General features: G+C 31.8%; 2 protein-coding genes across 3 annotated transcripts; one reads left to right on the forward strand and one right to left on the reverse strand.

The window, feature by feature from the left end:
- Positions 1–7,967: 7,967 nt before the first annotated feature.
- LOC111004554 (uncharacterized) lies at positions 7,968–10,892 on the reverse strand. Its single transcript, XM_022275595.2, has 5 exons — positions 10,459–10,892; positions 9,481–9,546; positions 9,248–9,310; positions 8,819–8,887; positions 7,968–8,613 (listed from the first exon to the last, which is right to left on the reverse strand). Exons 1-5 carry the CDS (start codon positions 10,786–10,788, stop codon positions 8,368–8,370), a joined length of 774 nt encoding a protein of 257 aa, XP_022131287.1. The 5' UTR covers positions 10,789–10,892; the 3' UTR covers positions 7,968–8,367.
- A 9,227-nt stretch (positions 10,893–20,119) lies between these two features.
- On the forward strand, positions 20,120–23,507 carry LOC111004799 (putative receptor-like protein kinase At1g80640). Of its 2 annotated transcripts, none has more exons than XM_022275990.2 (10): positions 20,120–20,641; positions 20,753–20,905; positions 21,035–21,294; positions 21,382–21,514; positions 21,643–21,706; positions 21,795–21,891; positions 22,049–22,151; positions 22,668–22,786; positions 22,870–22,959; positions 23,045–23,507. In XM_022275990.2, exons 1-10 carry the CDS (start codon positions 20,434–20,436, stop codon positions 23,195–23,197), a joined length of 1,380 nt encoding a protein of 459 aa, XP_022131682.1. In that variant the 5' UTR covers positions 20,120–20,433; the 3' UTR covers positions 23,198–23,507. The 2 variants fall into 2 exon arrangements, with proteins under 2 accessions (XP_022131682.1, XP_022131683.1); XM_022275991.2 differs by having other exon boundaries at positions 20,122–20,641; positions 21,038–21,294.
- Positions 23,508–23,589: the final 82 nt, after the last annotated feature.

Raw genomic sequence — 23,589 nt, forward strand, 5'->3', positions numbered from 1 at the left:
TCCATATTTTTTATTTTTAGTAACAAAAGAAAGTAATTTTTTTTTTATTTTGAAAAGTAAAAGAAAGTAATTTTACCTCCCTTCCCATTACGTCATTTATCTTTCTTTTTTACTATATAGTTATTTAATTAAATGTTTCTATTTTTGTTTTTATTTTCATTTATATTTTTAGTTTCATCCTTTTTCAATTAAGAGAAACACATTGTGTTTAGAAACGGTTACTTTTTATTGTTCTTTCGTTTTTATTGAGGATGAGAGAAAGAAAATTTTGGTAATCATTTATTTCTCTAAAATTTAAAATTAAAAAAATTAAAAATTTTATATGAAAACAAAAGTTTTAATTAAATATTAAAAAAATTTATGGTACTTTTACAAGTAGAAAATGATTTTATCTATATATTTGAAAAGATTTAAACACGAACCAGAGATATAAAATTTGATTTTATTATTTTCAAAATTTTTAGATATTTTTAAAAATATTTCTCATAAATGAGAAAAAAAATAATAGCACTAATTTATACGTCTCAAAAATTTAGAAAAAAAGGCTATAAAACTCTTCATGCATATGTAAAATAGTGTGGTCTAATAAACTCTTCATGCATATGTCAATGTCGATGAAAATGTTGAGGTCTCAATGTCATGGAAATATCCATAAAATGTCGATGTCGATTGATATTTCTGTAAAAGTTAGAAAAATTAAAAAAATCGTAAAAAATATTTAAATGAACAAGTAACATTTTCCTATTTCTAAATTAGTTAAAAATAATTAACATTAATATTATGTATATATAAGTGACATGATTTTGCTGATATTTTTCATATTTTGTCGATTTTCTTGTAATACGATGGAAATGTTGATTTATTCCTCATGTCGACGTCGAACTCATGAAAACATGAAAATGTCGACGTGTCGACGGATATTTAGAATCATGGTTCCATCAATTCTTCCTAAAAATAGGAATATGAAATAAACTTATGTTCTCCGTATTTTGACTCAATTCCAACTTTGTTCTTAAAATTGTTAATTATTTTATTTTATATTTAACTTTTTCATAAACTAATTGTTAAAAATATTAAGTGAAATTTGATTGTACTTATTTAATTTGAGAAGTAATAGAAATATCACATTTGGCTAGATTAATCATTTAAAACATTAGAATAAAGATGTTGGAGTGAGTCACTATAGTGATTCACTTTGAGAAACAAACTCTTAAAAAAGGAGCCAAGAGCATGAACTTTCCAAAAGGCCAAACCGAACCATTTGAGACTGGTCATGTGTCTTTTTAAAGGGCCGACCTACAACTCCTGTCTTGGTCGACCTTCTTAAAGGACGAATCAACTTTGAAGAGATTATGCATGCGAAAACCTTCAATTGAATCTTAGACCACACGTTGTGATTCTTAAGGCTATCGGAGAGTCGTTATAGTACTATCGGAAGTTCATCTATGTAAATAGAGAACTCCACTCAATTTTTCAGTTATGTGAAATTATAGTCTCTTGAGCATAAATCGAACTTATACTGACTTGAACGTCGGAATTTTTTCTCTATTTTATAGGTCTCTCGTTCATTATCGGCTCACCAATCTAAATTTTACGACCTTTGACCTTTTTTCGAATCAAACATAGGATATTATCAAGAGTGGGAGTGCTTTAACTTTAGTCATTTCCTCAATATTGGTGGTAGCCAAGAAAAATGAATAAAAAGTCTTAGGACTCGTTTGAAAATGTTTTTGTTTCCTGTTTTCTTCGCTTTTTTTCAATTTGTTTTAATAGATATATAATTATATTTGGTAACTATTTCTATTTATTGTTTTTGATAAAAGAAACAAAACTAAAAAAAAATTATTTGATAACCATTTTTGTGTTTTTTTTAAGAAAAAAATTTTAGTAAAGTTAATATAAAAATAATTTTCAAGAATTTATAGTATCCAGTAAATTCTAATCAATTATGGTAGGAAATAAAGTTTTTAATCTTGTTTTAAAAAAATCTTTAAAATTTAATTAACTATTAAGAATTAAAAAAAATTTGCTAAAAAAAATAACTATGAAGAATTAATTTTAATTTCTTAAAAAAAAATCTTTTCTTTTTCTAGTTTCTTAAATTTGCACTCATATTTTTCTAGTTTCTTAATTTGCACTCATATTTTGAAACCCTTTTTAAGAAACATCATTTTTCACCCAATACGTACATTTCTTTAAAAATGAAAAATAAAAATAACAAACAATAAACGAGAATATTATCAAACGATTGGATCACGTTTTTCTTCTGGTTCTATCTTTCAATTTAGTAGATCGCAGTTAATTAATGTGTTTATTTTCTAAAAACTAAAGTTTTGGATAACCTGCCAATATTGTTGAAACAACTCTCTTTATTAACATAATGCAGTCTTCTTAAAATTCTGCACCTTTTGTCTTTATATTCTACAAAATTTGCATCAAAATTCTCAAGTAATTTAATTGCCAACATTTTTCTATGATTCATTTTTAAAAAAATATTACGTAAACTTATATTTACGAAATCCATTAAACATAATACAAAAATGATATAGACCCTAACAAAATTTAAAGATAAAATTTAAATTGTCAAAACGAACGCAGCTTAGCTGACATATACTCCCAAGCATGGGGCTGTGAGTTCTATCCCACCCCCACATATTCTACTCAATAAAATAAAAAAATAAAAAGATAAAATTTAAATATTTCAAAAGCAAGGGAATCAAAATAGCTTCATTTTTAATTATGGTAAATTATAGTTTATATTTGTACTTTAGATTTATGGTCCCCTTCACATATATACATGTATTATTCATGATCGTTAGTATCTGTATTGTCAAATATGTACATAAGACAAAATAACTAAACAAATATATCAATATTAAAAAAATAATGTACTCAAATTTAGCATGTGAGATTCGTATAATATTGGTATTATGCAATAATATAGACAAATTATCTTTAAAAAATTAGCCCTAATTATAACATTGGTATTATATAACAATATATATAATTTATCTTTAAAATCTAAGACCTTGGCAATTATTTCATTTAAGTTTTATATTATAAAAATTATGCTCGTTTCTTTATAATTTATTTACCATATTTTTCATTTTTCTTAAAAAAAAAAACTTTCAACCATATTATACCAGCATCTCTTTCGGTTCTTCGGTCATCCAGAGGTGTATATTCCCATTCTGCCTGGATTTGGTATCACAAGTCCTATCGTTTTGACTTTTTCGAAAAAAACGGTTTTCAGGTTCATAGTGAAATTTAAAAAATAAATATCGGTTTTTAAAAACTATGATCCCATTTGATAACTATTTTATTTATATATATTTCACAATACTTTAGCATATGTACTAAATTTCGTTCAAACATATTTTAGTCAAATTTAAAAAATAAAAACAAACATAATAAACATGGAAACACATGGACAGAAATACTTACGGTTATATTATAAACTTAAGTTTTAAAAGTAGAAAACAAAAACCAAATCTAAAATGCTCTATTTTTTTTTTCAAAATTTCGCTTAAGTTTTTTAAAAAGGTAGATAACAAAAAGAAAAAGAAATTGTTGATGGAGAAAGAGGGTTATATATATTTTTTGTTCATTTAAAAGACGGCACACAAATGCAGATATTGTTCCTCACTTATACACTTGGAAGCGTCCAAGTATTAATTAAAACTTGACATAGGCAACTAAATGTGGTGTTATTGACATATAATTATTGGAAGTGACTTAGAAAATGAGATGCAAAAAAGAAAAGAAAAATAATTAGAAGGTTGAAGGAAAGTGAGGATGGATGGTCGTCCCAATCCGAAACACAGAAAAAAGCGTAAATTTGGGTACACAGAACCTTTCTCCAAAACATCAACTCAGTTGGATTTGAAGTATTGATTTGAATTTTGGCTAATATTATTGTTATTATTGTTGTTATTATTATTATTATTATTATATGGATTGGAATCTTTTTGGCTCTTCTTCCACCTGCACTCCTAACATTTTTTCCATCTCATTTGGGGGGCCACGTTATCTAAACTTTGACCTTTTCTTCTACTTTTCTTTTCTTTTCTTTTTTTTTTTTTCAAAATTTACACATAATGGGTGGAAATCATATTTAAGAATGGCTAAATCATACCTTCCTATTTGAACTTTGACCCTTATCTTGTAATTGTATCTACTGTGTTACCACTAATTTCATAGAAATCTGACGTACAAAAGATAAATGAGTATTCCAACAACGCTCACTATAAATTACTTTCAAATTGATATCGAGATGTGCTGTGTACCTCACGATGGATTTACTTTAAGTATTTATAGGCATCTAACAACGAGATTATAATTGCCCACGATATTTTTTTCGAAAATTATGCAACACTACGCGGAGTAGTAGCCATGGGCGTTAGAGGTAGATATTTCGAACCCCCATTTCCGAACTTTCGAAATCAACTAATTTACTACAAGCGGTGGTTGTTTGATTTAGTGTGAACTTCTTGGGTCGGACTTTGTGTTGTCTTCAACAAGTGACATGTGCCAGAGCGTTTTCCGCTCCCTAACATACATACTAAATCATATCAATCAACTAAAATTTTTCCAATGGGCATGACGACGTGAGTGCATTGCTTCTTTTGTTAATAAGACCCTCGTGATTTGTGAATATCCCTAAACAAAAGGATTTGAAAAAGTATTTACTCATTTGTTATGATTTTCCATTTATAAATAATTGTTTAATGTTATTAGGCCACACACCATTCTTAATTCTTAAATAATGTTGATGTGATTGACAATAAATAAAAGTACTTGAATTTTTTTCAAAGGTGCATTCAGTTCACATAGTGACTTTCTATAACCGGATAAAATTCCACAAATTTTGTGACGATCAAATGTTGTAGATTAAGTGGTTTTAGTAGTGTCAATAACATAAACTAAATAAAAATATAATAACCAATTCGAATATACTAAGTAAATAAGATATTCTATTATCGTTAGAGATGTCGATCTTCTAATCCTACAAATAAATGTTGAAATAATCAAACGAATATATATATATATAATCAAATTTTAGGGGAAAAATCTGAATGGTGCCTCCTATATTCTTCTTTAATTCTACTTTGATATAGTTAAGAAGTTGAATATTAACAATTTCATTTTCTCAAAAGGCTCGATTGTGATGATTGAAAGTGTAATGTTATTATATGCAGATTCATGGTATTATTATACTATTTATTCACGTGCGATTTTGTCTTCTTGGAGGTTATCATATATGATTTATTAAAACGATAATTAAAAAATTAGTATATTTTTAATCTACCTCATTTATTCTGAAATCGTTTCCTTGAAATTTATAGTATAATTATTGAATTTTGCTCGTATTAATATTCAATCCGGGCACATCATAAAAAAAATAAAATGATTGCCTAACAACTAACATGAGTGCAATCCACCGGATAATTTATTGTCAAATAAAAAAAAAAAGAAAAAAGAAAAGAAAACGATGACAAGGCATTTTGTCAAAAACTTGTCATGTCAAGAGGGCTAAATCAAATCAGGTGGATGTCATGTTTGACAAGATTTGATATTAAAGATATACACATTTATATATGTTCATTTTCTTTAAAAAGTTATGAATACAATACGAAGTTTTTATGTGGTTCGATTAATTAATTCCTAAATCATATATTGGTATATTGCGTTAAAAATTCAAAATTTAAAAAAAAAAAAAATATTTCGTGGGTTGAGTTGGGTTAAAATTTTCCAGATTTATTGTTAATTAAAGGGCTTATTAAAGGAGTGAAATTAAAATAAATTTACAATTAAATGCTTTTAGAGTTTTTTTAATTGATTAAAAATGGAGCTAGGTTCAACCTTAAACTAATAGTAAAAAAACTCCAATTCACTTTCACTCAACTCAAAGTACACTTGATTTTAACACAAATCAACTTAAGAAGAAATTTTCAACACTTACTTTGTCCTAGTAACTAAAATGAGTTATAAACAAATAACAGAAAAGATATAGAAATTAAAAGGAGTCTAAAAAACGTTATTGAAAATAAATTATAGGTAAAAATGATATCCACCCACACACGTGAGAAAAATGTGAAATGAAAAAGTTTGTATATTTAAAAATTGAAAAAGAAAAAAGAAAAAGGAAATAGTGGGGAGAATGTGGAGTTAATAGGAGTTAAAAGAAGAGGGTCCGACGTGTCGATTTTGGGGTCATTGGAAACATTCATAATAGGAATCAAGATAACGTTTTGGTTTGGGATAACAACACAACTCTTTTTTTTTTTTTTTTTTACTAAAAAATTATAATATTTACAGATTTGTGAGGCCGTTTATGACGAGATGGATGTGAAAATTACCGGGCTATCTATATTTATATATTTTTAATAAATAAATAAAATTCTAGATTCTAGATCCTAGATCCTAAATCTCACCTACTAGAGACAATTTCTATTTTAATAAAGAATAAAACCTTAAATCTTAACATTTAAAGAAGAACCGCCGAGAAATTAAATAAGAAGTGCAGGGATGAGTTACTATATTTGTTTAACTATTTATTAAAATATTATCATTAGTAAATATTTGGGTTAAAATATAATAATTAATTGTAATAGAATGACACTTAAAAGACATTTTAGAAATAGAATAATTTACTTAAATCCTAAAAATTTAGATTTGTAAATATTAAAAAAAAAAAGGTCAAATATCATGTGTAATATAGTCAGAAGAGACAATTTCTGTTTTGGTTTCGATTTGGGTTCCTTCCAAACTTGGATGAGTGTCTCATACCATCCCCAATTTTTCTCCTCCAAATATTTTCCTCTTCCCACTGTTTCTTTTGAAGTTTTGGGCCCATCTCAACTCCTTCGGCCCATTATACTTGTTCAGAAAAATAGTCAATTTTATAAGCATATTAAGAAAGGATAAATTCAAAATAACATATTAATATAGAGTAAGATAATTGAAAGAGGTGTACTAAAAAAAATGATAATTGAAAGAGATGATTTGATAATGAAAAAATAACTTATTTAATCTGAAATAGGAAATAATCTACCAAACAATCATTTGTGTGTAGTGCAGATTTAAGAACTCGTTTGATATACGTTGAATCGAGCCCAAGATTAGGAGGGGAAATGGAATTATTGGCCCACACTTACGAATCTGAACAACATCAATAGTACACAATATATATTATTTAACCTAAAGCCACCTCTAGACATGGAAATGAAAAATAAGTGAAAGTAGTTTCTAAAATTTAGCATCTTTTTTGGAAACACTTCTCAAAATTTAGAAACGAGAAACGGGATGATTTATCAAACATGTATGTTTCTCAGAAAATCAGAAAAAGGAACAAGAAATAAAAAACAAAAACGTTACTAAATGGGTCCTAAATTTCTCATTCTCGTTTCTGAATGACTGTTTATATGTTTGTACACAGATTTTTTTTTAAGTGTTCTTAGATAACATTTTTCTTTTTTGTTTTCTATTTTTAAAATTATGTTTCTTTTCGTGCAATTTCAAAATTTTCACACTCTCTTTAGTTATATTTGAATTTTTAGCCAAAGCAAAACAGGTTTTTGAAAAATATTTTTTTTCCCCTTCAGAATTTAACCTAGATTTTAAAGGAAACAAAGAAATACATAGGTGAAAGTAATTATTCTTGGTTAAATTTTAAAAATAGACAACAAAAACAAAAATGATTATATATGGAGTCTTAAATTTAATTTTCTTTGATTATCAAATATAGCAAAAATTTCCTTTGATTATCAAAATATAGCAAGTGATCGACAACTTCAGCGTACCCCAAGTTATGCATTGCCTCATTTAAGTTATAATGATTGCTTTGATCAAATTACACTAAAGCCCCGAAGTAATAGCCATCAAACGAGGAACAAATTCTTGAATTCTTAGCCGATCAAGTGGATTTCATCGTATATTCTTACAAAAAATGAAGAACACCACCAAAATCAGATCAAATCATATGTTAAGAAGACCAATCTGAAGGTTTGTTAAGGGTTGATGGAGAACAAGACAGCAACAACTTAGAACAAGTTTTGATTAACTTTTCTTTTTACCTACAAAGAATCAAAACATGTTTGATCCTACAACTTTTGAAATGAATTTTAATTGAGGGATTCTGCCCCAAAATAATTTCAAAACAACAGAAGAAAGTCCCTAAGTTTCGAAATTATTTGATTTGAATCCCACGAGGTTGCCAAATGACTGATCGATCATATGGGCAAATCCTTCTGCAAGAACAACCTCCAGTCAAATCATTCTTCATTTGACATCGGAATAAGTCGTTATATCTCGAAAGCAACGTCCTTGATGAGCCGAAACATGTCTTCAGCTCATGCTATGGGAGCCTCAGAGACAGTCCTCAGCAGGAATCATATTAAGATCTGGTAGAAAGAACCCACCTTCTTCCACTGGATTTATCTCATGTGGCTTGGTTGCTCCTGATTGCATACTGTTCCCAAGAACGATTTGTATTGGTGATGTAGTTGGGATTTTTTCGGGTGTAGGATCCATGCTTTGGCATGGTTGATTTGAAGTTGCTTGCTTCGATTCATCACAAATACTATCTGATGATGCATTGAAATTCAGATTGAGCTGAAACAACAGAAAAAGTTCAAATCAGAAGAGTCATAAGGCAAGATTGGATCTGGAAAAGCAACTCCCCAACACGGAACTCGAAATAAAACATAGATGTTTAATGTTCATACACTAGCAAAAGAGCATCATCGAGGTCTCACATTTCTTAACATTTAAGACAATAATTTTCATCCGGGTTTCTGAGGGGAAAATTTTGAATCACCTTCATTTTCTTCAACTTCTCATTGTTGGTCGTCTGTTCCTTAAAAGTCGCATGTAAGCTTGCCAGCTCCTGTTCAAAACCGATCCAGTTTTCATCAAACAAATCCAATAAATCAGCAGCACCATTTCTCTTAGAGAAAAAGTAAACCTTGATGGGCAGTGTGTGGAGAAATTTGAAAACAGTGTCGTGTCTTTCAAATGATCGCTAATTTACTACTTTCTTCAAAAGCACTTTTTAAAGCATCTTTCAAAGTTTTCAGAAGGGGAGAGATCTGAGAAGTTCAAATTCAAAACACTCTCCAAAACCATTTTTAATCAATCAAACACTTTTAAACCATTGCAAAAACATTTCCAAACACACAATCACACTGCTACTTCTCTGATTCTCTCCAATTCAGGACCCCTCTTGGGAAAAGTACAGCAAACACACCTTTTTCAGATGTACCCTTTCCTTCAAAAGTAAAGACTCCTCCACTCTCAGATCAGCCAATGCCTGAAAAGTTTGGGCATTTCAGAATAACAAAGTAAGAAAGAAAAAAAGAACTAAACTACAAACAAAAGTGTCACACTACATTAAAATAATTAGTAGAGAATCCCTCCTCCTCACAGGCTAAATACAACACTATTTAGTTATTTTAACACTGAGAAAGATGGGAATTTTACCTTTCTTCTCTTTAACCTCTTGGCCATGGCAGTGCTGCAACTGAATTCACTAGTAGTACCATAGCCCTGCACAAAAGGTCAACCCATCAGATTTCAGTTTTCTCAATACAGTAGCTCCAGAGAAAAAAACAAAAATTGGAATTGCATTCAGACAAAAAAGGAAAAAAAAAGTGGGACTCTTTTTCAATTTCGGTGACCAGTAAATAGAGGACACATCATCAAACCAACATGGATGGTAGCTCTCATCAATCTAACTAAACCCAATTTCTTCTTCTCGAGAATCTTACTTTTCATTGCTCGCGTGACCCTTCACGTGCCTCTTCATTCAATTTAATGGCATTTAAAATAAGAAAAAAAAATACAACTGCCACCAAGAAGAAGAGGAAGAAAAAAAAAAAAAAAAGGGATTATTGACCTTCAGATCTGAGAACCAAAAGGATCAAACAATGGCTAAAGAAACCATCTCTTGATGGTTCTACTCCTGCCGTCCGATTCTAGGAAGGATCAACGTGGGACATACGCGCACAATCTAATTACTCTGATCTCGAGAACACAAGATAAACAAAAAAACAAACACAGTTTGTTGTTCAAAGACTTTGCTAAAGCCAAACCAAAGGCATCCTATCTCTAACGCCGTTCTCAGACCATGGATCTGATCCTCACCACTATCCTGTGCTTACCGGCTCCGTTCCGTCCTGAAACTTTCAATTTCTGACATAGATTAAATTAAACTCGATTATTCCAACGCTATTAAGAAAGAAAAGGGGTCATCGCTCAAAGGGGGGAATTGTGGGGTCCTCGCCCGGGACGCGGACGGAAATTGAAATTCATATCGTGGGGTTACAGAATCGGGCAGGAGGAGAAATTCGGCAAATCCTCAAAAAAGAAACCGCGACGGCGAAGATCGGGGCGAACCGAAAACCAGATAAGGAAATCGAAATAACAGAGCAGAGAGAGGAGTAAAAGGCGAGAGAGAACCTTGGATCTGGAGGGGTGGGAGGGATGGCTGGACTCTTCGAAGCCATCGGCGGTGGCGGAGGGAGAGGTGTCGCCGCTCCAAGAGAGTGGGGTTGTGGGACTACATCTGGTGGAGGTGGAGTCCTTATTCTTGTGGGCAATGGCATCGTATCGGAAAGGGGAGAGAATCCTTGAACGCCGTTGCCTGAGACCCCATCTGGGAGGAATAACAGCGGGCAACGGAGATTTCATCGACGAAGAGGCCTGTGACTGCTTCAGCCGCACCAGAAGCTCAACCACAACCCTGTCGTCGGCCATGGCCGCGCTAACCCACTCGTCCTTGAACACCATCTCGAGAGAAAGATTTGAAGTTTTGAAAGGAAGAGAGTGAAACTGGAGAGGAGATTCCAGTTATTCGTTTTTTGATTGTGGGCTTAGAGAAGAGAAGAGGAGAGAAGGGAGGGTGGGTGGGGCGTGGCCTCGGGGCCCGCGCCTCTTTCCAGTATTCACTATTCTTTTCTTTTCTTTTCTTTTCCTTTTTTCTAAATTCAATTTAATCATATCGTAATTCATAATACGGGAAAACAGCGGGTTTCCTTTTTATTTCTTTCCCCTCTTTAAATGTTCGGGCCCACCTACGACGTGGCATCGCCGAAATATAGGTTTGGTTTTTAACTATGGGCTTCACTTGGGCCGGGCCCGAACTGTGTATTTTATTTTTGGGCTACAAACGTTCAAAATAATTACATTAATCTATTGACAATGTTTTTAGATTTATTATAATTGAAAAAGATCACATTTTTTTAGTCGTATATTTATTTTGGATTAAAGATAACTTTTCCCATTCTTTGTGGTCTCATGCTAAATGCAAATGGGATGGTTTGGGAAGAAATTATAAATTATACTAAATCACATAAAATAAATAGGTATTTATAAAAATATCGTATATTTTAAATTTCAAATATTGGACGTGATTTCTAGGAGTTAATGTCATTGGGAAAAAAAACTTAAAATTCAAAGTTGCACTTTTAGCAATCATTATTGATCATGATGAGTACTATACAATAAAGTAATCAAATAAATCATTTCGCAAATTAATGGTGGAATATGTGTATTTAGTTTATAATTCTTTTTGTTGCTGTAAAAAAACGTTTTCTATAGAGTAGAATTGGACTCTTCGATTTACTAAAGTGCATTAGTTTGCTAGTTAAAATAGAAGTTGAAATGTCGCTCCATTTTAATTAATTAAAATTCAAAATATTACTTTTGTTCATGAAATATCAAATGGTTCAACCTACTGAGAACAAAAAATAAAATAATTGATAAATTTTACAAACGATTTTAAAATATATTGATTATTACTGTTGAACTTTTTATTATAAAAATTAAACTCAAACTTTTATAAGTAAAATATTGCACCTATATAAATTTTGATTGTAATTTTTTTAAACGTCAATTTTAATGGTAAAAAATTAGGTCGATTTTTACGTCTTTTTTTTTTTTTTGATTGACGATTTTTACGTCTTAAAGCTTGGAAGTTTGTTTTTTTCTTTTAGCTCGTAGAGAAGGAAGTTTGTCTTTATTCTTTGTACATCACATATTATTATCGTGTATTAAAGAGTCAGTTATGTTGGATAAGTATAGAAAAGTTATTAATTTTATATATAATGGTGGAATTCTTTCTTATAAATTGCATATTGATTATGAAATGATAGGGATTGAAAATTAATGCTCCATTATAAATTAGATTTTATTATTTTCTTAAAAAAGAATATATTGTTGGAGGATATCATTCTTTTAGTTTTTTTTTTCCATTTTATCAGATTTGAATTTACATATTTTTTTTATTAAAGATATATCCTTAATCAATATGAGCAAAGAATACATTACTCTAATTCAAGATTATGCATTATATATATATTTTTTTAATTCAAAGAGTAAATCTCTCTCTAAAATTAAGTCATAATTCAATTTATGGATAAGGTATTTATTACATTTTATTGGTCAATAACTTTGTTGATGTGTAAATTGATTTAGGAGAATTTTCTCACCATTTTTTTAGTTACTAGATTTGACAGAACCTAAAAGAACAATTAAAATGCACATTGATTTGATTTTAAATATCTTTTTGTTTTGAATTTCTAAAATTTGAGAAACATTAATTTGGGGTCGGTAGACCTTTAAAATAATCAAAAGAATGAGGCTAATCTAGTGGACTCATCTCATGGACTGGTGTCCGAGGGAGTTGACCTATGGATTTGATCGATGTGGCTGGACAGGTGGAGTCAGTATTATAGGAAGCTTTGTCCATGAGGTTGATCTCATGTGTTCCTTGACCTCTTGGTTTGACTGCATGGACTTGATTCATGGTGCATAGTCCATGTGTTGGACTCACAAGGTTCATGTTCAATGATTCAGCCTTCTGAATCGTTTTCCGCTCAAGAGCTTTGGATGACCTCAGTTGGCTTATTGGTCATTTTTTGTAGATTAAAGCATTAAACAAGAAAGATTATATTGGAAAAAAAACACCTAGATATTGAAGACTAAGGATGGCACTGGGCGGGGTAGAGATTTCCCAATGGGGAGGAAACCCCATATATACATATATAAATATTCTAGAATAAATTTAATTCTTTAAAAAAATTATAAAGATTTTAATTCTTTAAAAATATAAAGTTTTTTTTTTAATTTTTTATATAGGATAGTGTAAAATTTAATTAAATACAGTTACATTGTTTTAGAAAATGATGACTCTCAATTTATCTTTTATGATGTTGACGAAAAAAATCATGATCCATCATTACTTCCACTTATAGTCTTATACAGTTATAAGATGGGGCAAAATTCAGCCTTGATATTTTGGAATAAATTAAGTTGTTTGGAACAAAAATTAGACGAATTCAATAAATTTTTAAGTTAAAATTTCTGTAAAGAATTACAATTCAAACAACGTCAACTCTGGGTTTAATTCAAACTTCCAGCCAATAAACGTTTTAATTCTATGGTTTTATTCTCTCGTGGATTTATTGGCCGGATTTCAGGATTTGGAAAATGGGCCATTTGGGCTGGGACTTGAGAAAGCACGGCGTTGTCATGGGCCGAAAGTGGGACGACATGTCGAAGATTGAACGTGTGTGTCGGTTCGTGGAAGATGTCGTTTATTATTTATTCTTTCTTTTTGCTTTTCCAAAACATCGTTCACTTTTTCCCAACCATTTCTAGAAATTGGAATTTGAAATCTCTTTTCAAATTTAATAAAAGCGTGTGACGCACACATTGGACTTTTCTGTCCTTATAATTTAGGATCACACCCATTTTTTTTTATATGGTCCCCAAAATCCCATTACATTTTCTCGTTTCTTTTACTATGGATACCATTTTCAACAATGCCCTCCACCGTCAAATATTCTCTTCATTTATCCAATTTTATTTAGCTTAATTCGTTAAAATATTCATAAACTCACCTCATTAATGGTAAGCAAAATTACAAATTTAACTTATAAATTTTTATAGTGGTAGCTAAAAATAATAAGAAGTATCTAAAAGGTCATAAACTTTCAATTTTGTGTTTAATAGGTCTCTAAACTTTAAAAAATAAATTCAAATTTAATTTTATCTTTATATTTTAAACTATTTTTGTGCCAACGGTTGATGCATGGATTTTGACCCTCCGACTCTTCTTCTCGCACACACCTAACTCGATGATAAGGGAATCGATACCTGCAAAATCAAACCGATCTAAACCGGTGTAACCTTAGTCACACGGGCTCCGATGTTTAAGTTAGCGAGGGAGAGTTGAGAAAACAATTAGCTAAGGATTAGTCACCTATCCTTCAGGGTTGGATCTCACTGCTACTTATAGCCGTGAAGATGATTCCAGAACCTTCGTAGCCAAACCCTGATTCGGCTTTGCAGGGCCCGAGGGATCGTAGATCGTAGGCGGGAGATTCATGGGCTGGGCCGTGGGCCGAGCAGGGGTCGGGACCGAGAAGTGGTCGAGACCGAGCAGGAGTCGGGACCGAGCCCTCTTGGCTCGGTTAGTTCTCCGTCAGTCGCTTTCCTCGTTCTCTGCCCCGACGTTAGGTCGTTCTTTGGGCCGGCCCGTTATGTCACGGGCCGGTCTCCCTCAATCAATGATCTCAGACTTCAACTCATTGTCCCGTTTCGGGTCGTTTTTGTTCTCCATAACACCAACTTTATTTGTAGGTACTTGTGAATAAAATTTCATATCGTATTTAATTGAAATTTTATGTAGCTCTGCATAGTCACATATATTGACCCATATAATATTGAGAATGCATTTAAAATAAATAAATAAATATATATATATATATATATATATATATATATATATATATATAAAAGATTGAGAACTACATATTCTAATAAGTTCAATATAATGTTTAGAGCAAAAGTTTGTATGCTAGATATTTAGAAATCAAAATAAGATATTGAAAAATACAAATATAAAAGTAAAATAAAAGGCGAAGCTTCAGAATTTAGACCCATCTTTTTTCTTTTTTAATAACAAACGCTTAGACTTGAAAGGATGTATTTATATATAAAAACATAATACAAGTAATATATATTTCGAATATAGGAGAAAGTTTAAAAATAGCCTCATCATTGTCATTATAAATTTAAATCTAATAATTATGAGCATCTTTATACTATATTTGACAAAAAATAATTATAAAAAAAAAACAAATTGAACATAGTGAGGATGTGATGCATAATTTTAGTAGAATCGTACAAGTGAACTTTTGCTTAGGTTAGATATGAGGTGGTGGTAACTTAGTCGAGGTGATTATCTATGTTGAGAACTTGTAATTGTGGGTATTCTGCCCTAACACATTATGATACTTAAATTATTATTTAGATCGAGGTGGGTGTCGAGTTCTGCTATTTATAGCATACCTAAGAGACGATCGTACCATCTAGTAGTTTCATACCTAGGTTCAATGTTTCCCATCGTACATCAGGAGACACGTCAACAGGATATTCGCACGTCATATGTTGTGCTTAGAGACACGTTGGTTGGATACTCGTATCTCGTAGTCTTGTGTCTGAGGTGAGTTCCAACCTCGTGTGGATGCATGGGTTCCACCTCATGTGGTCGAGATGAATTCCACCATCTCTTGCCAAAGTTGTAAATCTTTGGGGTTAAAGGTTAGCTCTAACCTTGTTTAGGGTCGAGATGAGTTCTAATGATAAAAGAAACTACCTCAATTATGTCTAATAATTCAAGTGTGAATATTTGGAGACTCATATCTTCCAACTTCTTTGTAGTCTGAGGTGGACTCCAACCTCTTAACCTTTTGATGGTTCGAGGTGTACCCAATGTCATTGCCACGTGGCATATATTTATTCACAGATGACACAGTGTATTGATTAAATATTTTTTGGGAGAGTTTAAATCGTTCAATAAAATTTAAAGAATGACAAAGGATCATGCCAGTATGTCGGAAGAGTGTGCTGCTCCTTCTTTTATAAAATTTTCACTAAAAATATACAAGAAAATGGAATTTTATTTATTTACTTTTTATATTTTTGTGGCCGTACAACTACAACTACAAGGCGGGTTAAAGTGACAGGGTTGTTGGGCTTGGGCCCTACTGCCACCCGATCCATCAACGTCCAATTACTACATTTTCAATTTTTTTTTTAAATAACATAAATTTCAAAATTCCTTTGCTAGTGGGTCCCTTACATGTACAGTATACAGAAACGTAATTTCCCGTTCTTTTTTACTTCTCGAAAGTTCGTAACTATCAACCTAGTACAATAAATAAATCGGGGTGCACGCGATTGAATTTCTAACTTCAAGAGAAAGAATATATATCAATTACTCTCGAACTAGGTTCATATTTACGTATTAATTAGTGCAAAATTTACCGTTTTATGTTCATTCATTTCTATACAAAGTTGGATTGGATTAGAAACAGTAATGAAAAGAAAACAAATACTTCAATCATATTCCACAATAACAATTCAGCTTACAAAACAAGGAGGATCAAGGAAGACCTTATCAAAATCAAGGATAATATTAGAGAATTGTAACTCCGGCCAAAAAGAAAGAAAGTCATCATTGTTATTTGACCTAGATGACATTGGAGAGAATGAAAAAAGATCAGACAGACTTTGGGATCAAGAGTTCAAATTTATGGTGGCAACCTCTACTTAAAATAAAATTATATCATTTCGTAAAGACGTACGTGTTGTGTAATCATCTGATGAGATTTAAATTGAAGTGCGTGTATGTTGACTCAAATACTTAAAGAAATTAAATTAAAATTATAATGATAGGTTAAAAAGTTATAAGTTTAATTAATAGACCGGAGAAAAAATGTAAAAAATTAAAATAATTATTGAAAAGTAGTATGTTTGAAATAAAGAATGAGAATAAAAATATCCTTTTCACAGTGATTTCAAGTTTGAAGTGGTTCCCACTAATTGATTACATTCTATATTTTAATAAAGGACAAAATATATTTTTGGTCCATGAAATTTGAAGTAGGTGTCTACTTGGTCACCTGAAGTTTCAAAATAAACACTTTTGATCCTGACGTTTGAGGTAGGTGTTTAATTGGTCCCTGAACTTAGTTCCTGAAGTTTTAAAATGAACACTTTAGGTCCTTGAAGTTTAGGAAATAGTTCTAAATGGTCCATGAATTTTTTTTTACTATTAATTAACTAATATTAAAATGACATGGCAAATTGCATTTAAATTGTTTATTGTAGTTGCTGACATGACAAATTATATTAATTAAATGATATATGTCCGACAAAGACGTGGTGGTCGCTAGAAAAGGATAGGAGAAAGGGAGAGGAAGAGATGGGGAGACGAGAGATAAAGTACAATCACTTACACATATATTTTTAATTAATATAATTTGCCACATCAACAACTACAATAAACAATTTAATTGCAATTTGCCACATCATTTTAATATTATTAGTTAATTAAAAGTAAAAAAATAAATAAATGACTATTTAGAACTATTTCTCAAATTTTAGGGACAAAAAGTGTTCATTTTAAAACTTGAGGAACCAAATTGACACCTACTTTAAACCTCAATGACCAAATATCTTCATTTTGAAACTTCATGAACCAAGTAGACACATCTACCTCAAAAGACCAAAAGCGTTCATTTTGAAACTTCAGGGACCAAATAGACACCTACCTCAAACCTTAAGGACCAAAAATGTATTTTACCTCTTAGTAAATTAGAATCATTCATTGTAATAATTAGTTACGTAAACAGGCCAATCTAAACATAATTCTAACTGTCCTTCTATTTTAGACTAAAATATGGTGAATTCAAAATTCAACCTTATTTGTTTCACTAATTAGGAAAAAAAAAAAACTAGCTAAATAGGAGGGCCTAAATTCACCGGTCAGCTGAATGTTTTGTCGTTGCTAGCTGACTTTTCTCTTTTTATTTTCTTAAAAAAAAAACAATAATTTACCTAACACGATGGGTTATTCGTTTCCAAGACATGAAATATTGGAGGTGAAAACATATATAATATTGTAATTAAAAAACTCCAAAATTATGCAATCAATTTGTCCCGTTTAGTTAGCCACATTCTTTTTGTCCAAAAATGGAAAAGAAAAGTTAAGCCATATTCTCCCTTTCTTTATTATAGCTAAGAAATAAACAAATGTTTTTTTCATAGTACATTTGTATTTGCATTTAGCTATTAAAATGAAAATTATTCAATAGCCAATGGAGTTGGTGACATAGAGTTGTATATTTTGTATCATAAATTTGTGCAGACAATACCTCACAAAAATTAAAAAAAGAACCATGAGAAAAAAGAAACAAGAGAATTATGGCCGTCCATGGCTAATTTTTGACATGTATTTATTTTCAAAAAAAAAAAAAGAAGAGAAGTTTATAATTTCTTTTTTTTTTATGCCTTTCTAATTTCTAATGTTTCTCTCTCCCATATGTCAAAAAATTAATGGTAAAAGGCATACGTTTCTTACTGCCCAATTACATAACCATCATTTAGCATTTTAAGCCAATCCCTTATCAATTAGTTAATTAGATATTTGTAATAATATCTCATAAAGGTTAAAAGTTTCGAACCTCTTCTGAAAAAAAAAAAAAATTCCAACCCATCTTCCTCCAACTTTGGACTAAAAAAAGTATACCTTCTTTGGTAGAAAATAAAATCCTTCTCTGATACCGTATTTAAATCAAACATACTGATATATAAATGATAGCATGCTTCAACTCTTATCGATCATAAAATTTTTATGATTATGTCATACGTATTTCAAACCTATGTCATTCTCATTGCAAATTAACTAGACTTTAATATAGGGTTTTTATTCCCACAAGTCCTAACCATATCTCAAAATTTTCTATTAGTTCATTAAATTCTCATTGCAGTTCCTCCAAAAAAAACTTTATTATTTGATAAAGACTGGTACGACAGGTGACATTTTCATATTCTCAATCCTACTAAATAGGAATGGATGCAATTCTAGAATCTAGATACATATTAAAGTTGTATTGTTTTCTTTCATTTTCTCTACCATTAATTCTCAATTGGAGTTACTTTAACATGCTATACTCTAATAGACTTTAGCATCTAACAACCTCATAATAATTAAGACAAAACGAGTGAACATAATTCAGTAATAATTAACATATATCTACAACCAAGAGGTTGTGAGTTCGATCCCGCACCTCCACATGTTGTACTAAAAAAGGAAAAAAAAATTCACAACAATTAAAAATATGTTTGAATCCTTTCTAATGTGATAAAATTGGAAAGTTTACCATAATTTGAAGTCCTAGGGTGGTTCATATCACTAATCTTAGTCCATGTAATATCAAGATGTCCATTTTAATTATTATATTTTTGAAACATTCAACTTGGTCTCTATATTTTAAAAATGACCAACATGGTCTCTATTTGCAAAATTTTAACACAAATTTTATAAATTTTGAGAACACTGTGCTACACATTTATAGCTTCAAGAAATCTAATGTGTGAAGTGAAGGTTAAAATTATGATCCAAAGAAATGAGAGAAAAGTAGAAATTAAGAGATTAAAATAGTTACTTTTTAAAGATACCAGAATGAAAAAATTAAAAAAAAAAAATGAAAGTAGAGAGACCAAAGTAACACAGGCGAAAAAAATAGTATTTTTTTTTATATATCAAGATGGGAGTTCGAACTCATGACTTCTCTATTAGAGATGCTTTAATAATTTGAGTAAAAAAAAAAAAAGAAAGAAAGAAAGAATAGTATTTAAACTTTGAATAAAAAGTACCACCACACATATACTAAGATTGGCCAAATTTTCCACATCAAACTTTGGCAAATAAGTAATAAGCCAGTTCTAGAGATACTAAATCATATTCCTACTTAGATGTTGCTCATTAATTACATTTTAATCTTCCCCTTCTCTTTTCTCGAACACCAGAAGTGGACAAGAGCTTATTTAATCACTGATTAATCGATTAAGAAGCAAAGCAACTACAAAGTCATGAAATTTATCTGACTAGCCAACGACCACGATGCCAAAATTGTGTCAAAACTTAAAACATGGATCTTTTTGGAAATTGGAAATGAATTTTCAATTCCGCTTCTTGGGTTTTAGTTATCGAATGATTCTCTCTCCCTCCTCCTTCACTGTAATTGTCCATGGAATCAAGAAGAGAGAGAGAGAGAGAGAGAGAGAGAGTTCTCACAGTCATGGAATTTTAAAAGCTTTTTCCCAATAACTGCTCACATGATTGGTATGGTGTGCAGCTGAGGAAGCCCACAATCAGCTGTATGTGTGCACATTTTTGCTCAAAAGAAAGAAGAAAAAGGGGGAAGAAAGTTTGTTTCGAGGGAAGACTTTTGGGACAAGAACAACACACAAGTCCTTTCCAATTCCGATCCCAAAATCAAAATCTCACTCTCTCTCTTCTATCTTCCGTTAGAAATCCCACAAGACGACACCCATATCTCTATTTCTCAATAACTTCATATGCTCGTAATCCCCAAAATGAAAAAAAGGAAAGAAAGTGAGATAATGAAGCTTCTTCATCTCCTTCCTGTCGCCCTTCTTCGCTCTGTTTTGGTGGGTGCCTCTTTTTCGGGACAACAACAACCCCTTCTTCTTCTTCGTCCCCTTTTGCCTCCTTCGCTCTCTCCCATTTCTCCATTTTCGGCTTCAATGGCTGCTTCTTCCCCAGGTGGGTACAGTTCAGATCTCTGTTCTCTCACTGAAATGAACTTCTAATGGGTTCAATTGGAGAAATCGTTGTGATGTGATGAACTCTTAACTGTTCTTCTCTTGTTCTCAGGAGTTTCTAGGGTAATGGAGGACTTGAGAAATGAAGCTCACAGGAAAATTGTAATTGCCCTCATTGCGTGTTCTTCGTTTGGTGTAGTTGCAGTGGCTTTACTCTGTTTCTGGATTTATCAAAGAAGAAACTCACGAAACGTTCGGAGTTCAGGTAAAACTCGCTTCTCAACAAAACCCATTTTCAGTTCAATTGGGTCATTCATCCGCCATTTTAGTGGGGTTGAATCGATTAATTCCCTCAAATAACATCTTATTTCTTCCCGGAATTTGGATTTTGAAGAAGATGCCGAGAAGGGTCTCGTTGGGTTAGCTCCAATTTTGCGAAAGTTCAGCTCCAACAAAATGGTGGGTTACAATAAAGCGTCTGTCCCAACAATTGACTACGAACATCTGGAAAAGGCCACCAACATTTTCGAGGAAAGTAAAATTCTGGGCGAGGGTGGATTTGGACGGGTTTACAAGGCTAAATTGGATGATAACCTATTCGTTGCTGTAAAGAAACTGGAATGCACCGATAAGGATTCCGAGAGAGAATTCGAGGTACTGTATTTTCCCCATCATCTTCTTCTTTGCTCATATCTTGAGAAACCCACAAGAAAACTGAACTCCATTCCTTGAAATTTACAGAATGAAGTTGATCTGTTGAGCAAAATCCAACACTTAAACATCATCCGGCTACTGGGTTACAGCATTCACGGCGAATCAAGGCTTCTTGTTTACGAATTGATGGAAAATGGATCGCTGGAGACACTGTTACATGGTGAAACCCCCAAATCAGAGGCTCTTCTCTTCTTACACCATTTTTGTAGTTTATTTATTAATTTGGGCACGATTATAATTTATATTACATGGTCTGTGTTGCTCAGAGTTCTCTGAAATGTTTTATAGGGCCTTCACATGGCGCAGCATTAACATGGCACATGCGCATGAAGATTGCTCTGGATACAGCAAGGTGAAGGAGGGGTTTAAGTTTTACAAGATCTGTTCAACTGGGTTTGTACTTTTGTGTGTTTTCTGATATTTGAAAATTGTTTGACCAGAGGATTAGAATATCTACACGAGCACTGCAAGCCAGCAGTCATACATAGAGATCTGAAATCCTCCAATATTCTTTTGGATGCAAACTTCAATTCCAAGGTAAAATAATGCATCATTTAGAGTTTGAAAAGAGTCCAATCTACAGCTTTTTGTTTGAAAAGAAACAGGCTAGGCCCTCAATTATTTGAAGGAGGAATCAGTGAAAGAGAGAGCTAAAATTCTTCTATTTTTCCTTTTCTTTTTTTGGTGGATTCAGCTTTCTGATTTTGGCCTGTCTGTGATTGTTGGAGCACAAAACAAGAACGAGATAAAGATTTCTGGGACGATGGGTTATGTAGCTCCCGAATATCTTTTGGATGGTATGTCAAATTCAACCAGAAATTGATTAATATTTATTAACAGAAATTTTAGTCTTTTATCTTTAATACCATCAGAAAAATTCAATAAAATGTTTTAATGTTCTAAGAATGTAACTATACTTTACTGTTTGTCTTTTAAACTGTTAAAAGGGTCTTATCATGTTTCAATTTGCTTAACCTTTTATCTCTAAAACCCAATACTTTTTGCACAGCTGAAAAAGATATAAGTAGCCCTTTTTTAATTTTTCCTTTTTCCAGAAGATAAAGGTAATATAATTAGAGTGGTGGGCCATGCTATCTGTCTTGGAATCTAGTCTCACTTGTAAAAGGTTTAGTAGCATGCAACCAAAACAAGAGACAAGAAAAAGAGAGCAAGTAATATAAGAATTTGGTTTAGTCTCCCCTCCCCTAGTTGGTATATTTTGGATTAAGATTTCTAAAATACATGTGTTTGGTTTTTAACTATATATTAGTTACAGTAAAAAAAAAAAAAAGAGCTCTCTTTTACTTGTCTAGGTAAATTGACTGATAAGAGTGACGTCTATGCTTTCGGAGTTGTGCTTTTGGAGCTTCTTTTAGGAAGAAGGCCCGTCGAAAAACTGGCACCATCTCAATGTCAATCTATTGTCACATGGGTAGAGCTCTTGCTAAACCAAGCCTCTTATGACGTTCAACATGCTTCTTTACATAACATGAAATTTGGCAAATTTTTTTGCAGGCAATGCCTCAGCTCACCGATAGATCGAAGTTGCCCAATATTGTCGATCCAGTGATTAAAAACACAATGGATACGAAGCACTTATTTCAGGTTCGTCAATCAAACTCTCAATACTGGTTACTACTTTGACTAACCATGGAGAATTAAAAGTTGCAACTTTCTGTGGGTTGCATAGGTTGCTGCCGTTGCTGTGCTGTGTGTGCAGCCCGAACCAAGCTATCGCCCGCTAATAACCGATGTTTTGCACTCTCTTATTCCTCTTGTTCCCGTCGAGCTTGGAGGGACGCTCAGATCACCGACACAACAACCTCCTGTGGCTCCAGCTTAAGTATCGTTTGATAGGAAGAAGTGAAATAAAGAGAAGCGATTATGATATACAGCAGTGATTTCAGGGCTCTTCAATGCTCAAACGGAGGATTTTTTCAATCATATTTGTTATAATTTCTGCAAATATGATTGCTGCAGACTGCAGTGGATGATGTGAAAAGCAATTGCTTTGGGTGCTCGGTTGAAATCCGTGAGAGGACTGATGGAAACTTGGAATGTTATATACTACATTTATTTATCCTCCACAGATACAATAAAAAGTGTACAATTTTGAGGCAAGGCTCACCTTGAAACCCTACTTTCTCCTAAAATCCTGTTTGCCTTGCCATAATGGTTTGGACCCCGAGGAGGTTATGTTACTGTTTCTCATCAAAATCTGTAATAGTGTAAAAT

Source organism: Momordica charantia (genome assembly GCF_013281855.1).
Source record: "Momordica charantia cultivar OHB3-1 chromosome 8 unlocalized genomic scaffold, Mcharantia_2.0 BLBB01000008.1, whole genome shotgun sequence".
Classification (NCBI taxonomy): Eukaryota; Viridiplantae; Streptophyta; class Magnoliopsida; order Cucurbitales; family Cucurbitaceae; genus Momordica; species Momordica charantia.

What these genes read in the sequence shown, in the direction of transcription:
- LOC111004554 (XM_022275595.2), bottom strand. Translation starts at nt 10,788, where the DNA reads ATGGTGTTCAAGGACGAGTGGGTTAGCGCGGCCATGGCCGACGACAGG. An exon ending in CCCACCCCTCCAGATCCAAG is followed by an intron (nt 9,547 to 10,458) that starts GTTCTCTCTCGC and finishes CCTTTTGTGCAG; the next exon opens with GGCTATGGTACTACTAGTGA. An exon ending in AAAGGGTACATCTGAAAAAG is followed by an intron (nt 8,888 to 9,247) that starts GTGTGTTTGCTG and finishes GGTTTTGAACAG; the next exon opens with GAGCTGGCAAGCTTACATGC.
- LOC111004799 (XM_022275990.2), top strand. Translation starts at nt 20,434, where the DNA reads ATGCTCGTAATCCCCAAAATGAAAAAAAGGAAAGAAAGTGAGATAATG. An exon ending in GCTGGAGACACTGTTACATG is followed by an intron (nt 21,515 to 21,642) that starts GTGAAACCCCCA and finishes AATGTTTTATAG; the next exon opens with GGCCTTCACATGGCGCAGCA. An exon ending in GTCAATCTATTGTCACATGG is followed by an intron (nt 22,787 to 22,869) that starts GTAGAGCTCTTG and finishes ATTTTTTTGCAG; the next exon opens with GCAATGCCTCAGCTCACCGA.